General features: G+C 42.3%; 1 protein-coding gene across 1 annotated transcript in view; it reads left to right on the top strand.

Moving 5' to 3' along the window:
- Positions 1–17,970, top strand: part of SLX4IP (SLX4 interacting protein) — a 95,630-nt gene that overhangs the window by 66,178 nt on the left and 11,482 nt on the right. The window contains 2 exon segments of the mRNA XM_081906602.1: positions 6,295–6,372; positions 10,021–10,088. Coding sequence (XP_081762728.1) covers positions 6,295–6,372; positions 10,021–10,088 — 146 coding nt within the window.

The following is a 17,970-nucleotide window of genomic DNA, read 5'->3' as shown; positions in this document are numbered from 1 at the left end:
CAAAGCATCTTTACAGTAAGCTTGTTGATTGGATAACTGATGAAGCTGTTTTTGCCGAAGAGCAAACTGGGTTTGGACAAGGCAGATCCAGTATAGACCATTGCTTTGTACCAGCCCATTTGATAGATAATTATTTATGTATTTGATAGATAATTATGTTAAGAAATCAAGTGGTGTGCTATACGCAGCTTTTATTCATGTGAAAGGTAAAGGTAAAGGTACCCCTGCCCGTACGGGCCAGTCTTGCCAGACTCTGGGGTTGTGCGCCCATCTCACTCAAGAGGCCAGGGGCCAGCGCTGTCCGAAGACACTTCCGGGTCACGTGGCCAGCGTGACACCGCTGCTCTGGCGAGCCAGAGCTGCACACGGAAACGCCGTTTACCTTCCCGCTAGAAAGCGGTCCCTATTTATCTACTTGCACCCGAGGGTGCTTTCGAACTGCTAGGTTGGCAGGCGCTGGGACCGAGCAACGGGAGCGCACCCCGCCGCGGGGATTCGAACCGCCGATCTTTCGATCGGCAAGCCCTAGGCGCTGAGGCTTTTACCCACAGCGCCACCCGCATCCCTGTGAAAGGTGCATTTGATTAAATCTCTCAAGTAAGACTGTGGGATAAGTTGGACTCTTCAGGTATATATAAAAGATTATTGTTCTTGATTAAATGTCTGTGTAAAAACACTGGAGGAGACTCTTGAGAGTCCCATGGACTGCAAGAAGATCAAACCTATCCATTCTGAAGGAAATCAGCCTGAGTGCTCACTGGAAGGACAGATCCTGAAGCTGAGGCTTCAATACTTTGGCCACCTCATGAGAAGAGAAGACTCCCTGGAAAAGACCCAGATGTTGGGAAAGATGGAGGGCACAAAGAGAAGGGGACGACAGAGGACGAGATGGTTGGACAGTGTTCTCGAAGCTACTAACATGAGTTTGACCAAACTGGGAGGCAGTGGAAGACAGGAGTGCTTGGCATGCTCTGGTCCATGGGGTCACGAAGAGTTGGACATGACTAAACAACAACACATTCCAGTACCCAGAAGTGAAGAGCTTACTTCCAAGAAATGACCAGTCCATAATTTTAATGGTATGTTTATTGTAGCTGTGAGAGACAGAGTAACAACAGGACAACCCCCAGAAACCCAGAAGACAAAAGTCAGAGATTGATGTGCATTATAATGAGTGAAATAAGTATTTGATCCTTTTGCAAAAGATGACTTAGTACTTGGTGGCAAAACCCTTGGTGGCAATTACAGAGGTCAGATACTTCAGGTAGGTGGCCACCAGGTTTTCACAAATCTCAGGGAGTATTTTGTCCCACTCCTCTTTTGCAGATCCTCTCCAAATTAGTAAGATTTCAAGCTACATTTTTTCACGTGTAAAACTGAACTGCTGCAACACAAAATCTCTGATCCCTAAGCTTTTGAAATGGTGCAGGGGAATATTGTGAGCAGAGGTATCCATAGCTGCTGAGACAGCCAGCCAGATTAACAGGCTCTCACTCGCCCATCTCTCTCCTGGACCAGGTCATCAGAACGACAAATGGCCAATTCGGCCCCCAAACCTGACCTCCCCAGACAAAGGTGACTTTTGGAGCCAATACAAAAAAATTCCTTCCAGTAGCACCTTAAAGACCAACTAAGTTAGTTCTTGGTATGAGCTTTCGTGTGCATGCACACGAAAGCTCATACCAAGAACTAACTTAGTTGGTCTTTAAGGTGCTACTGGAAGGAATTTTTTTGTTTTGACTATGGCAGACCAACACAGCTACCTATCTGTAACTGTTTTGGAGCCAATGTATTAGTGAGGTCACACGCAGAGTGGCAGTAAAACACCGCTCCGCAGCAACAGTTAAATATGAGTCAGTGTGTCATGGAGCTAAACACTAGAGATCCATGGGATATCTTTAATTACTACTTGTTCCTAATAGCAGGTAAATCATGAATTAAGATGGCTCCATGCAGGTAAACTGCTAATTATTGCATTTTAAAGAGTAGTGTGGAAAGACATACAGTGCCTTCTCTCATCCATGTGGTTTGGGCAAGTCCTTAAATAAATGCAACGGCCTGGTTTGCATGTAAGGTAAAAAGTAAAGGACCGCTGGACAGTTAAGTCCAGTCAAAGGTGACTGAGGTTGCAGCGCTCACCTCACTTTCAGGCCGAGGGAGCCGGCGTTTGTCTGCAGACAGCTTTCTGGGTCATGTGGCCAGCATGACTAAACTGCTTCTGGGGCAATGGGACATCATGACGGAAAACAGATAGCACGGAAACGCCGTTTACCTTCCCGCCGCAGCGGTACCTATTTATCTACTTGCACTGGTGTGCTTTCAAACTGCTAGGTTGGCAGGAGCTGGGACAGAGCAACAGGAGCTCACCCCGTCATGGGGATTCGAACCACCAACCTTCTGATCGGCAAGCCCAAGAGGCTCTGTGGTTTAGACCACAGCACCACCCGCGTCCAACAACTGGCATTTAGATCCATTGCTGCTTCCTACTGTGGATGCCGAGCCGAGCTGTCATTGCTAGTAGCCACCAGTCCTGTCCTCTGTGAAGTTGCCTGTTCCTCTTTGAAAGCCATCAAAGTCATTGGCCTTTGCAGCCTCCTGTGGAAGGAAGTTCCCTTGTTTAACTCAGCGCTGCATGAAGAACTACTAGTGCACAGTGAGAAAACCACCAGCACATCACTCCTTCCCCTGTTCCTGCTGGGCTTCCAGGAACTCATCCATAGTTTACACACACGTCCCAAAAAAGCCATGAGGGGTAAGCCACGAACAGACTTTAGTTACAGCTTGTAGTTTGTTTACAACAGCATTTCTCAATTTAGGTTCCCAGCTGTTGTTGACTACAACTCCCATTATCCCTAGTAAGGAGGACCCGTGGTCAGGGATTATGGGAGTTGTAGTCCAACAACAGCCAGGGACCCAAGTTTGAGAAACACTAGTTTAGAGGATGACAAACCACAAGACCAGGTTCAGATTTACAGTGGTACCTCGGGTTACAGACGCTTCAGGTTACAGACTCCGCTAACCCAGAAATAGTACCTCGGGTTAAGAACTTTGCTTCAGGATGAGAACAGAAATCGTGCTCCGGTGGTACGGCAGCAGCGGAAGGACCCATTAGCTAAAATGGTGCCTCAGGTTAAAAACAATTTCAGGTTAAGAACGGACCTCCGGAACGAATTAAGTACTTAACCCGAGATACCACTGTAATGCCAAGGCTTGGCTCCTAGTATAGCACAGGAGGAGGAGGAGCAAAACACCACAATTTTCAGCAGTTATTTTCTTATCATTGCATTTATTAGAGATAAACTAGGAGCTTTGGAATGACCTTATAAGGAAGGTAGATTTAGAGGTGTGGGAGACAACAGGGAGACAACAGGGCAGATAGATAGTCAAAGCTGGGGGGAAATATGGGAGAAACATACCTTGGAAATGTTAAAGAGATCTTCTTATATGCCACGGTTGCAGCAAGAGTTCTCGTTGCAGCAAATTGGAAAAGTGACAAAGTCCCGTCAAGATTAGAATGGATTCAAAAATTGGCTGAATATGCGGAATTAGATAGCATGTCAGAAAAAAATAAAATAAACCAAAACAGGTATTTATCTCAAAATGGGAAGTTTTTAAAATATATTTGAAAAATAACAATTGTAGTCTAAGGTTATTTGCAGCATTCGAATAATTTCAGTAGCAGTTGTAAGAATGATGTAAAACTTATGAATGGATCAAGGGTAATTAAACTTGAACAAAACTAGTTATGTAATGGCAATGAACAAATGATACAGAATCTGTAATAAGGAATAGACGGGAAGTCTGGTCGATAGAAAAAGACCACTTTTATTTTATGATTTGAAGGCTAATAGTTGATGTATTAATTCCCTTCATTTTTGTTTGGCGGTGATAGAAATTTGCTTTCTTTTTTCTTTTTGGTGTGTTAGAGTGAATGATAACAATCAAATCTTTAAAAAGAAAAAAAAGAAAGAAAATGTTGTCCATAAGAATAAAAGAAAATTATTATAAATTCATGGTATTTAACACCAGTCAGATTAAATCAAATAAACAATGAATATTTGGTGTTATGTTGAAGGGGATGCCAGGAAACCGGGAATTATGTTCACATGTGGTGGGGGTGTAAATATGTACATTCTTTTGGCAAAGGGTGTTTAAGGAGATAACAGAAATCACTGGGTTAAAGCTGACTGAAAGCCCAGAGGTAGCATTATTATTAATTTACGATGGGGTAGAAGGTTCACGGGCTAGGAAGGATTTGCTCACAAATTTATTGACTGCTGCACAAATTATTATAGCTAGGAAGTGTAAGGGGCAAGCAGAATATAAAATGGAAGAGTGGTATAAAAAGGTGTGGGATATAGCTATTAATGATAAATTATCATATGCCATTAAAGTAAGACAGGGAATATGCAGGAGAAATGATTTTGGGGAGATATGGAGGGTGTTTGTAGAATTTGCACTGTTAAAACAGAAAGGAGTCAAACCATCGCAAGAGGCGTTGAAATTTTGGGAGGTTGGATAGTTAAAATTGAATGGTCTCGGTGGTGGGGTGCACATTTTTACTCTTATTTATGTATGATTATTACTTTGTCAAAATAAATATTTTAATTAAAAAAATAAGGAAGGTAGATTTATAGCAAGTGTCATACCTTGGATTACAGACGCTTCAGGTTGCGTTTTTTTGGGTTGCGGACCGCTGAAACCCAGAAGGACCAGAATGGGTTACTTCTGGGTTTCAGCGGTCGCGCATGTGCAGAGGCTCTAAATCGCGCTTTGCGCAGAAGCAACAAATCACAGCCATGTTCAAATATATAAATGGATGTCACATAGAGGAGGGAGAAAGGTTGTTTTCTGCTGCTCCAGAGAAGCAGACACGGAGCAATGGATCCAAACTACAAGAAAGAAGATTCCACCTAAACATTAGGAAGAACTTCCTGACAGTAAGAGCTGTTTGACAGTGGAATTTGCTGCCAAGGAGTGTGGTGGAGTCTCCTTCTTTGGAGGTCTTTAAGCAGAGGCTTGACAACCATATGTCAGGAGTGCTCTGATGGTGTTTCCTGCTTGGCAGGGGGTTGGACTCGATGGCCCTTGTGGTCTCTTCCAACTCTATGATTCTATGACAGCACGTGCAGACCCAGGTTGCGAACACTGCGGGTTGCGAATGTTGCAGGTTGCGAATGTGCATCCCGCACAGATCACGTATGCAACCCGAGCGTCCCCTGTACTTACTTTTCAATACAGTTGAAAAATATGAATACAATGGTACCTCGGGTTACAGACGCTTCAGGTTACAGAGGCTTCAGGTTACAGACTCCGCTAACCCAGAAATAGTACCTCGGGTTAAGGACTTTGCTTCAGGATGAGAACAGAAATCAGTTTGCAGCAGCGGGAGGCCCCATTAGCTAAAGTGGTGCTTCAAGTTAAGAACAGTTTCAGGTTAAGAACGGACCTCCGGAACAAATTAAGTTCTTAACCCAAGGTACCATTCAACCAGCATTTACTATGTGTCATTCACCTTGTTCAGATTAAACAGTTTGCAAAAGAATTAAGGACATGGAAACCATTGCATTTTATCCAGGAATGTAGCATACACTGTGCAGGAAGGAATGCAACTTATAGCTGGTTCTTGAGCATTTGCCGCAACAATTGCATCTACAGTCAGACCTTGTTCTGTGTCTGCAGCAAACCCAGAAGTACTGCAACAGGTTACTTCTGGGTTCGTCGCTTGCATAATGCGCAGAAGCACTAAATCATGCCACGCGCAGACGTAGCGCTTTCACGTGCGTCATTTTCGGCTTGCAGACAGGCCCCCGGAATGGATCCCATCCACAAAGCGAGGTTTGACTGTACTTTGCAAACAAACATTTGAGCCTCCCCAAGCATCTGAGACCAGAGAGGAAAAATTCTCAGTGCGGGAAATATAATAGTATGGAGAAGTGGCCATCCTTAGATGCCACAAGGGATATTTCCAGTTTGAGGAAAGAAGCAGACGGATTCACTGCTTTTTGGCCTACTTTAAAGCCGTACAGCAAAACATACATTTTCGTTTTGTTTTCAGTTCAGGCTTGTTTGGTAGCTAGGATTAAGTTGCAGTCTACTCTGTTGACTTTGTGGATTTCTATTCTCTAGATTTTTGGAGAGGCATATTCTGATAACATGTGCTACTTGTGTGAAAGCAGCATGGATCAATAAGCCTGTCCAGGTGATTTGTGCTTATATTGTGATGGCCATTGGCTTTAAACAATGAAAAAAATCTATTGATGGCTGTCCTCATTTTTGTTTTTTATGTTGCAGCTGGCGACTTTCACATTTCAGCCTACTTTGTCAAAAGATGGACGAATCTTCGATGTATTACGGGTCAGCACCATGGCGGTAAGCTGTCTGTTTAACACTTTGGAGAAAGTGAGTGATGGCAGGAGAGGTTTATTTACAGAATGGCCAGACCAGCAAATGTATTATGAGGCAGTCTGTTTGTGTTGGTTAAAATAATGGATTACACTGGAGAATGCAGGCATCCTGAACTTAGAAGACCATGATTTCAAATTCAGCGGGCATGCATGTCTTTGGCATGGGAAGGCAAAATTTTATAAAAGTTTTATGAACCATATTCTTAGGAAGAATCTGTATAGAGTTTGAGAGACATATAAAAAAATCTGCTGGAAAGGAAAACACCTTTATGGCTATATCCTATCAAGGCTATTACTATTAAGAGAGTTAATATCGATAGACAGTGGGCGACTTACAGGGAACTGCTGTACTTTACGGGGAGCGGGACCCAAACTGAAATCAATGGAAAATGTACGGAGCCATGTTACGGATTGGTTACAATACCATCAGTTGCATGAAATGTTTAAATTAGATTTGGGGGGGGGGAGAGATTTTTCAGAGCAAAGCTCATAATTCGAAAAAGATCTACAAACAAAGAGAATGGCCCCAGTCTCAGTGGTGTTCTAGAACAGAAAAAAAGTGTAGAGTGAAATGATCCCTTCCACTGGCGTCTCCCTTTCGCTTGCTTGAACTAGTGATGTTTTCTCTGGTTGTGTTGACCATGTCAGGGTGAATACATGTGGCACAGACATACGTACCCCCCCACACACACAATTGAATGTCACACAATCCCACGTTTATGTGTGGGGTGAAAGGAGGATGCTACCAAACAGCAGCAGCAAGTGTACATGCCCTTCTTTTGTGCGAGAAGAATGGAGACAACACATCGCAGCTGCCGGAAGCACAACAGCAAGCACTGATGTGCTGATGATCCATTTCAGCCACACCCTGAAACACAGTCTTTCTTTCAGCTGCTAGGGAAGCCCGTCTGCTGAATCAGGGCCAATATTTGCGTTCAGATCTGGCTGTCGTCCTGTCGTTCTTTACTGCTAACTAACTTCTTAATTTTTTTAAAGTTTGCTTTTAACTCGGGTCAGGGTAATTGGCTGGGCCGCACACCACATTTCTGCGAGGACAAGACTCAGCGCTTTCTTCCCCGAGTCTCCAGATTGTAAATCAGTGGAGTTTGCTCTGTGAGTCAGGCCTATTGTCAAAGGGTGGTACAAGCCCATGCAAGGAAGGGCTGTTGCCCAGCCTGCTTCTAGAAAACCGATTCTAGGTGATGTCATTGGACCTGGTCTCTCTTCATGTTTCCCCAAGCCAAGGAGCAAATAGGAGGATATGACATCAAATCTTACGCTGCCAGAAATAACATCACTTTCAGAACTTTTAAGAGTTAGGCTGAAATCCCTGCTTGAATCATGTTCGTCTTTAAATTAATGCTACATTTTTTAAAACACTGGATGTTTACTCTTATAGTAGAGCTTAGTTTTTAAAATAAATAAATGCATCAGTCTAGTTCTTCACTTTTGGGGCATGTGGGGGTGGGGATAAGAATTCAATTAAGTTTCAGTACAATCTTTCCTTAACATTTTGACTTCCCATCCTTACTTCCATTATGTTTCTGTTCAAATCCTTTATCTAGTGCAGGCATCCCCAAACTTGGTCCTCCAGATGTTTTGGGACTACAATTCCAATCATCCCTGACCACTGTCCTGTTAGCTAGGGATGATGGGAGTTGTAGTCCCAAAACATCTGGAGGGCCAAGTTTGGGGGTGCCTGATCTATGCCTTAAATGTAATCCTTTTTTTCCTATAACATGCATCCTACATGATATTCCTTTATGATTTGCATTCCTTTGCTTATATCTCAAGTCCTGCCTGCAATTTCATTTGACTATAGTATTTTCTCAGAGGGTTTCCACTCTTCCACAGGCATTTCGTCTTTTGGCTCTCTTATTTTTGCAGTCAATTTCACCATCCCCACATAGTCTTAATAGTTTTAAAGTCCACTCCTCTTTTGTTGAAACTTCTTCTTCTTTCTACTTCTGTGCCTGCAAAATTCTGGCTGCGGTAGTAGCGTACATAAATAATTTAACCAACTTTTTTGGTTCAGGCTTTTTTGAGACGACTGTTTTAAACATCTTCTTCAACTCATTATGTATCATTAACAAGTCCACCACGTATGAGCGAATGGCAATTTCAGAGGTGCTGTTTCTCTCAGGACTACAGAGAGAGAGAGAGCGCGCAGCTCCCCATCCCCACAGCTACTATTTGAATAACAAAAAAGGGTGTTGTTGTTGTTTAGTCGTGTCTGACTCTTCGTGACCCCATGGACCAGAGCACGCCAGGCACTCCTGTCTTCCACTGCCTCCCGCAGTTGGGTCAAACTCACGTTAGTAGCTTCGAGAACACTGCCCAACCATCTCATCCCCTGTCGTCCCTTTCTCCTTGTGCCCTCAATCTTTCCCAACATCAGGGTCTTTTCCAGGGAGTCTTCTCTTCTCATGAGGTGGCCAAAATATTGGAGTCTCAGTTTCAGGATCTGTTCTTCCAGTGAGCACTCAGGGCTGATTTCCTTAAGAATGGATAGATTTGATCAAAAAAGGGTACATTCATTCTATTCTCACAATGCCACAACTAGCTTGGCTCACGGAATCTAGTTTCCATGCCATGTGTTATGATATGGGTTAAGAAATGATTGAGAATTGGAAAGAAGAAAAAATCCCTACTAAAGAGGAATGGCGAATCAAGGTGTTGGACTACGCCGAAATGGCAAAATTGAGCAGGAAGCTCAGGAACCAAGAAGGCAAAAACATGAATAAAGAATGGGAAAATTTTATATTTAGGAGGCCCTTGTAAGCAGATGAAAACATTAGCAGGATTTTTAATAACACTTGTAATGTAGCAAATAATATGGAGAGGTATAAAATATGGATTATGAAATAATATGCAGTTGAAAAAGTTGATAACAGGACTCATGGAGGGGATGGTGGGAAGTCTCGAGATTCAGAGAAATCTCTAAATATGGATATGTATTTGGTGTTGTTATAACTCTACACTTGTAAAATAAATTTTAAAAATAGTCTGAAAGTCAAAGGCAAAGCTGCGTCATTAAAACATATTTTGGTAAAGAAAAAAGAAAACAGCAGATTTATGACAACATGATGCACTGACTCTACCCACATGAATATCATTAGTGTCATACTCTATCTTCTCATCTTGTGACAGAAAGAAAAAGGAAAGAAAACCTAATTCAGACTTTTTCTTTTTTTGCTTCTGTGCTGCATGATGTGTAGATCTTTAAATCCCAATAAAACATATTCCCAAAAAGCAAAAAAAAGAAAAAGAAATAATTGGGCAAGGTGCAAAGAAATAGAAGTGTAATATTTTATTTTCTGTCCTCTGTGTGTGGCAAAATCTTGTGGTTTGGGGTTTTTTGGGGGGGTTTCTTCAGTTCTAGCGATTGACTTCAGCATATTTCCATGAGGCTTATGCAGTTTGGGTGCTCTTGTCTGTCAAGAGAAGTAAGTAATGCCATTAGCATAGATGCCAGTTGAAAAAAGTGCTGCGTGTTTAAAATCTTAAGGGATGAGGCAGCTTAGAGAGGGGTGTCTAAGCTTGTTAATATGTGTGTATTTGAGGGAGCGGGGCAAAGATACACACAACATCCCTGTGCTTCCTTCTTTTGCAGAGTTGCGAGTGTTTCCTGACCGATTTGTGGTTTGTGTCACAAGACTTGACTCCAGTCCACCTCCTCAGGTCAGTGAGAGTGTGGCACCGGGACGCACTGAAGGGTATTAAGAAACAGCACATTTTGCCATGTGTTGGTTAGAAACGTGGGTGGTTTTTATATTGGCCTTTGCCATTCACAGATTCTTGGCACGTGCTGGAGATGGAAAATGTTACAAAAATACTTAGGCCAAGTAGTTTAAAACTTGGAGTCAAGAAAATGTTTTCTGGGATCACAAGCTACACACCCAAGCAGGGGGGATGATGAGAACTTCTGGCAAGCGGACCACTTCTGCAAAGCAGGGTCGTTCCTTAGGGTGCAGAATAAAGCGACTTTACAAGCTTATTTTTTTCTAATTGCAGCCTTTTTAAAAAAATATTTTAAATGCTTTAATTTTGAGTGCTTCTGCAATCCATACTAAGCAGCTAGGGATTCTTGCAGAATTAATTATTTGCCACATTGCAATATGATACAGATCTCCCGCAGTAACGTCCAGAGCGAAATAGAGTCGTCCATTGGATTTCACACTTCTTCAAATTTTGTAACGCTAAAAACAAATGTGGATAAGAAGGCCTAGTTTACAGGGGGCAGGGTTAGACGTTCATACATTGTGAAAAATATGTATTTAAATGCTATTTTTGCGTTAAAAAACAACAGCCCGCAGATGAATAGAGGGAATGGATGATCACAAGTGAAACTGACAGTGACTGCTTGATTGATTGATTGATTGATTGATTGATCCATCCATCCCCAACTTTAGCTGAAGTTAAGGTAACATCCATTTAGTAATTAGAAGTATGTTTTGTGATTCTGAAAAAAATCAAAAGTATATGTAAAATGTGTTGGGTATATGTTGTTGTTTAGTCGTGTCCGACTCTTCGTGACCCCATGGACCAGAGCACGCCAGGCACTCCTGTCTTCCACTGCCTCCTGCAGTTTGGTCAAACTTATGTTAGTAGCTTCGAGAACACTGTCCCGCCATCTTGTCCTCTGTCGTCCCCTTCTCCTTGTGCCCTCAATCTTTCCCAACACCAGGGTTTTTTCCAGGGAGTCTTCTCTTCTCATGAGGTGGCCAGAGTATTGGAGCCTCAGCTTCCGGATCTGTCCTTCCAGTGACAACTCACGGCTGATTTCCTTAAGAATGGATAGGTTTGATTTTCTTGCAGTCCATGGGACTCTCAAGAGTCTCCTCCAGCATTGTGTGTCTGTGTGTGTGTGTGTGTGGAAACTGTCACACTATTGGAGAATGCTAATGGTAACCAGTCTCTTTTTAATGAATTGGGCAATGGGCATTGGTTCTTGGCACTATTGGCAGGCAGCAAAACCTGGCACGAGAGAAATTAAAAGTGCTTCTGGGACTAGTTTTGTTTTGTTGTAACGCTCAACATCATAAGGCGTTTCAGAACAGAATTATTTTTTTCTGGGTGTGTTTTAAAAAATAACCATTCTTTGTGAGCCATGTCCAAATCAAACAGGGAGGGAGTTGATTTAACACTATTTTTTAGGTTGGCTGACCCAAAATGAGTGTATACAGGTTCCACCACTTCTGACCACTGTAGGAAGCATCAGTAGGAAGCCTTGGATTCAGAGGGCAATTTCACACTTAGACCTTTCCAACACATCTTTCATGGGAGTGCAGTGGAAAGGAATTTGTCAAATGGGATGCATGTATGCTCAACCATTGTGGAGTTGCCTCCTTATTTCAACTTCCAACTTCCATTCATTTAATTCAGTGTTTCTACAGCCGTTGAGAATCTGCCTTATTTTTGCACATTTCATTGTTGGATGGTCTGCAGATGAAATGATATTTGCACATAATATTGGACAATCTGCTGATGAAATAATTTTGTACTGTGATTTGAAGCTGCCGGACACCGATGTCTTCTTGGCTGTGAATGAACAAATATACAGTGGTACCTCTGGTTATGAACTTAATTCGTTCCGGAGGTCTGTTTTTAACCTGAAACCGTTCTTAACCTGAGGTACCACTTTAGCTAATGGGGCCTCCCACTGCCGCCGTGCTGCTTCTGTGCGATTTCTGTTCTCATCCTGAGGTAAAGTTCTTAACCCGAGATACTACTTCCAGGTTAGTGGAGTCTGTAACCTGAAGTGTTTGTAAACTGAGGTGTTTGTAACCCAAAGTACCACTGTATAGACAGCTGTTTGAGGTTCTTTCAGAAGTCATTTTTGTCTGTTGTCATTTGAGATGCTTTTTAAGAGAAACACACACACACACGGAAAGAGCATAGCACAGCTTTCATTAAAAAGTATGGGTCTGTTGGAAGGTCTCTTGAACTACCAGGATGGTGGATAGACCTCTCCCTGCCCCACCAGATTTTTTGGATAGTGCTGCTCCCAGCTTCTTAGGTGGTCTCTTATCCATTGTTTAGACTGCTTTAGAATGCCCTGTGTAGGAGAAAGGTTTGATTATACATTTGTGTACATCTGAAATACGGCTGGTGTTCTATTCTTAAATACGTGGCTTTAATAAAAATATTTCCCCACTGATAATGCATTATGCCGCTGATGGTGGCAAGATTCATATTAAACTGTCATCTTGCCAAATAGATGGTGCCTCCTGTTCTTGAATATATTGTTTGCTAGGGTGACTGGGGCAACCCAGCCAGATGGGCAGGCTATAAATAATAAAATTATTATTATTATTATTATTATTATTATTATTATTATTATTATTTTAAAATGAGGTGAAGCTAGCTTGAGCTCGAGGGAGAAGGGAAAGTCTAAGGACATCTTTACGCCAGTGTTTCACATCGAATGCCAACATCAAACACCGACTGAAAGCATGAGAGATGAATGGCGATACCAAGATAGACTGCTATGATGTTATCCACGTTATCAGAAACAAGCATTGCCTTTTTAAAGGATGCCGTTCCTTACTGCAACACCTTTAATGCAGCTTTTACATTTTCCTAGGATGGAGGCATATTGGTTTTTGATTGTTGCTTAGCAGATGCTGAGCATCTGCTTGAAACAGAGAGCTGTTGTGGTGTAGTGGTTAAGAGCGGTAGTCTCGTAATCTGGAGAACCGGGTTCGTGTCTCTGCTCCTCCACATGCAGCTGCTGGGTGACCTTGGGCCAGTCACACTTCTGTGAAGTCTCTCAGCCCCACTCACCTCACAGAGTGTTTGTTGTGGGAGAGGAAGGGAAAGGAGAATGTGAGCCGCTTTGAGACTCCTTAAAGCGAGTGAAAGGCGGGATATCAAATCCAAACTCTTCTTCTTCTTCTTCTTCTTCTTCTTCTTCTTAGTGGTCCTGAGCTGCCCCCTGCGTGTATTCTGAGCTGACTCCTCTATTCAGGGCAGATTTGGGGCCAGTATATCCATTCAGCTACCATACATCAAAGGACAAAGCTTTTTCTTGGACTGCGCCACTTCAGGTAGCAGGGCGAAAGGATATTGACAAGCTGGAATGTGTGCAGAGGAGGGAGACCACGATGATCAGGGGTATGGAAACTAAACCTTAAGAGGAACGGTTGAAGGAGCTGGGAATGTTTAGCCCAGGAAAGAGACAGAGAAGAGATGTGAGAGCCATCTTCAAATATCTCAAGGGCTGTCACATGGAAGAGGGAACAAGCTCTGAAGGAAAGGGCTCAAACCAATGGCTTCAAGTGGACAAGAAAAGACATTCTGACTAAACATTAAGGAAGAAATTTCTGACAGTAAAAGTTGCTCAAAGGTGGAACAGTCTCCCTTGGGAGGTGGTGGACTCTTCTTCCCCCTTTTCAAGAATCTACACAAAAACCTTACACATTCGAAAGTAGTTGGATAGGGGGAAGTTTTGAGATGACTTTCAGACATTCCGCCCCCTGCCATTGTTCAGGAAGGTTTATCATAAGCAATTGTTCAAACAAGGTATGAAGATAAAGGACCCCTGGATGGTTAAGTCCAGTCAGGCGACTATGGGGTTGCGGCGCTCATCTTGCTTCCAGGCCGAGGGAGCAGGCGTTGGTCTACAGGCAGCTTTCCGGGTCATGTGGCCAGCATGACTAAACCGCTACTGGCACAACGAAACACCGTGATGGAAGCCAGAGCGCATGGAAATGCCGTTTACCTTCCCACCACAACGGTACCTACTTATCTACTTGCACTGGCATACCTTCGAGCTACTAGGTTTGCAGGAGCTGGGACAAAGCAACGGGAGCTCACCCCCTCACGGGGATTTGAACAGCCAACCTTCTGATCAGCAAGCCCAAGAGGCTCAGTGGTTTAGACCACAGCGCCACTTGCGTCCCAGTTGTTCAAACCAGCACCTTCTTCACCCGTGGCCTGAAATGGTATGGTCTGGGGAAAGCTTTATTCCGCAATCCAGTGGAATGAATAAACTGGCTCTCGAGAAAGCTAAAAAGTGGAAATGGGGCATGCCTATAAAAGGAGGTGGTATAAAGTTATGAAAGATGGCAAATATTTTGAAATAGCTGTGCACAGAATATAGCTAAGAGGCCCTTAGGGCTAAGCAGTAAATATTTCCAGCTTTTCTGAGAGATCTGCATTTGTTCAGTGTTGAAATAATGGAGATATTTGGGAAGATGGGGAAGTCTGGATGAAACAAAGCTACTTTGAGGGCACACCCAGACTTAGGTTAGGAAATAACTTCTAAGAGAGCAATGATACATTTTCACTCTCCATAACCATGATTAATGGTTGTCAGTACCTTCAACAGGAATAATTATCTAACAGATACATTCGGATATCACTTTTTACGGGTGGGACACCAGAAAGGGAAGTGTCTTTTAGCATAGACCGATTTACAAAGATAAGCCGTAGATTTTGCAATGTATATAAAATATATATATCACCAGGTCCCTCGGTTGTTTTTCAAAGATGCCAAGATAGTGAAGAGTGGAAAGCAATCCTCATGAAATCAGAATTCTGAGTGTTAACTCTCACTTCAAACTAAGAGCTTGTATGTTTATGTCAGCTGTAATGCTTTTATTTCCTAAAGTCTTTTCGTTGTCCTGCTTTTACCCTAGGTCTTGTAAAATTCGATGCCTATTTTGCTTTCTAAATATTTGATTACACTTTATTGCCTATTGAAAATAATGTTTTATACCTTGCTGAATTGCTAATTGTCTAGAAGGACATCCCTTCCTTCTGTTTGCAACGGTGCAAAATGCACATAAGCTTATTTGGAGTGATTTTATACAATGCGATAGAAGTGGGGGAAGTTGGTGAGGAGCTTGTTGTACTAGGGAAAAAATCATGAAAATTTGCCTTATGCCTATTGGCTTCTAACTTTTTGGAAGTCGGTGCCATGATTTCTGAAGCCTTCCTGGGAGAACACATATTAGCAGACCTGCTTCCTTTCCAACAGTGGGTAGCTGAATCTAAGCCAAAAGAAAAAATAAACAAAGGGGAAGGACACTGAAGCAGGGGCAAGGTTCATTTTCTTCAATTAAATATGCATTTATACCAAAGTACTGATAAAAACACTATTCACCCTTGCATTCTAGTAATGCATTAATACAGTGTGCTGTTTTTGCTTTCCCTGGCAATAAAAACTGAGCTCGCCTCTTGAACAATTTTCTTTTTCTTTATAATTTTTTTTCAAATTACAGTTTTACAATCACATATCCAACATACAACATAAAGACAAAATTCCATAGAATCTACTGCACTCCCCTCCTCCCCTTTGTGGATCCTATTGTTAATCATTTCCTCCTGCATATTTTATAATAATTCACATCTTTTAGATCTCCATTATATCCAAAATTCACTATTAAACTACAAGTGTTATTCCCATCCTACTAATGGTTTTAACTATTTACAATGTTTTTAAAGATAAATTTCCCCATTCCTTATTAAATTTTTGGTCTTCCCGATTTCTGATTCTTCCGGACATTTTTACCATTTCGGCATAATCCATCAACTTAATCTGCCATTCTTCTCTGGTCAGGACTTTATATTCTTTCTATCTCTGGGCTGAACAACAATTTTCCACCTGGCATCTGTTGCAATCTTCTTCTGAAAGGAAGAAGCCAGGATGAAGACCACATGAGTAATGGCTGGGATGAAAGTGTGAGAGAGGGGATTTTGTCCTGGTTAGTGATGCTCCCCATGTCTGACCACTATTCTCATCGAGGGCAAGTTGATACTATCAGCTGAGCCTCCCTAATCCAACTATAAATGGCAAGATCAAGGATAAGTGCTATTGACCTTTGAAGTCATCAACAGTTATTGTCCATGCTGCCATAATTAGATCAGCAAACAGCCACTTCTATTGCTGTTTTGGAATTTACCCTCGTAAAATAAGGGTGTTTATTTCCAGCAACCGTTTGGGATATTGCATAGGTGAGTTGGCAGAAAGTGTGCTCAGTGGAAGGGAGAATGAGTGAGAGGGATGCTTAATGCAGCCTTCGACAACCTGGTGCCCTCCACCTGTTTCGGACTGGAACTCCCAAGGCTGGCTGGAGCTGATGGGAATTGCAGCCCAAAACATCTGGCGGGCACCATGTTGACAAAGTCTGCCTTAGTCCCCCACCAGTCCTCCCTCTTCCTTCCCAAAAGGGTTGGGACTTGCAAGTGAGGGGGGAGAATTGGAAAGAAGAGGAATAAATTGTTTTAATATATTAACACATTTCTCTCCCTCTGTCAGCTCTCCCCAACTAATGCCTTGTTGCTCTGTGTAGTTCATCTGTCATAAGTTAGTACTTACATGGGTGTTCCTTTATTTTGATATCCAGCAAAACTTTGATACAGTTGTACCTTGGTTAACAAACGACTTGCGAGTTGAATGTTTTCGCTCCTGAACACCGCAAACCCGGAAGTGAGTGTTCTGGTTTGCAATCATTCTTTTGGAACCCGAACATCCATCACAGCTTCTGCGACTTCTGATTGGCTGGCAGGAGCTTCCTGCAGCCAATCAGAAGCCGCTCCTTGGTTTCCGGATGTTTTGAAAGTCTAACGGTTTCTGGAACAGCTTTCCGGATGTTTTGAAAGTCTAACGGTTTCTGGAACAGCTTTCCGGATGTTTTGGAAGTGGAACGGTTTCTGGAACAGCTTCTGTTCAGCTTCCAAGGTACCACTATATTTGGAAATCCATGTTCATTTTCCCCTGTAGTTTTATTAACATTTCCACTTTCTTTCTTCTTAAAATATTTTATTGATTACCTTCCTCCTGTGTTTCTTTCAGCCAAATGATAAAATAAGCTTTCAAGATTCCCAAGTCAGAAATGCAATAGTTTTGTCTTCCCTCCTCCATAACCGTAGCCTTCCTATGCTTGCTTTAAAGTAGGGAAATAGAGAGGGTTCAGCAGATAAAAGAGCATTGTTAAAGCATTTAACAACCAGAAAGAAGTAAAACTCCGAAGACCATCTTGGCTTCAGTTTCCTTTGTATGTTATTAAGCAAACGTTGTCTTGACTATAAAACCACTGACCTTTCCCCCGCCTTTGTGTTATCGCTGAACAATAGATCCATTCTCTGCAAATATTCCCTCTGAACCCACCTTCAATAGACACATGACATAATGTACAATCGGAAGCAATTCATGCCTCAATTAACATCTTAGCCTTGGAGTAACAGTATTAAGCATATGTCTTCAAGGTGTAGCTGTTTGCATGTGGCAGCACAAGAAATGCTCTGTATTCTACAGTAAAAATCCAATCAGGTAAACAAATACCTAGCTGTTGAAGCAGCTTGGTTTTGCAAACTGTGAAAACTTTCTTTTGTTTTTTAGTACCCCTGCACATTTAAAAAAAATAATGCACATGGGAGAGTTTAAGAGAACCATGTGATTGTATTATTCACCTCATATCCTCCCCTCCCTTTCCTTTAAAATATGGCTAATGTTCATTCTAGTCAGTGACAAACCTAGACAGCATCTTAAAAAGCAGAGACATCACCTTGCTGACAAAGGTCCGTATTGTTATAGCTATTCTTTTCCCAGTAGTGA

The sequence above is a fragment of the Podarcis melisellensis genome (genome assembly GCF_964234715.1).
Source record: "Podarcis melisellensis genome assembly, chromosome: 3".
Taxonomy (NCBI): Eukaryota; Metazoa; Chordata; class Lepidosauria; order Squamata; family Lacertidae; genus Podarcis; species Podarcis melisellensis.
The sequence above is the reverse complement of the archived record's forward strand: the minus strand, read 5'-3'. Positions and strand labels throughout refer to the sequence as shown.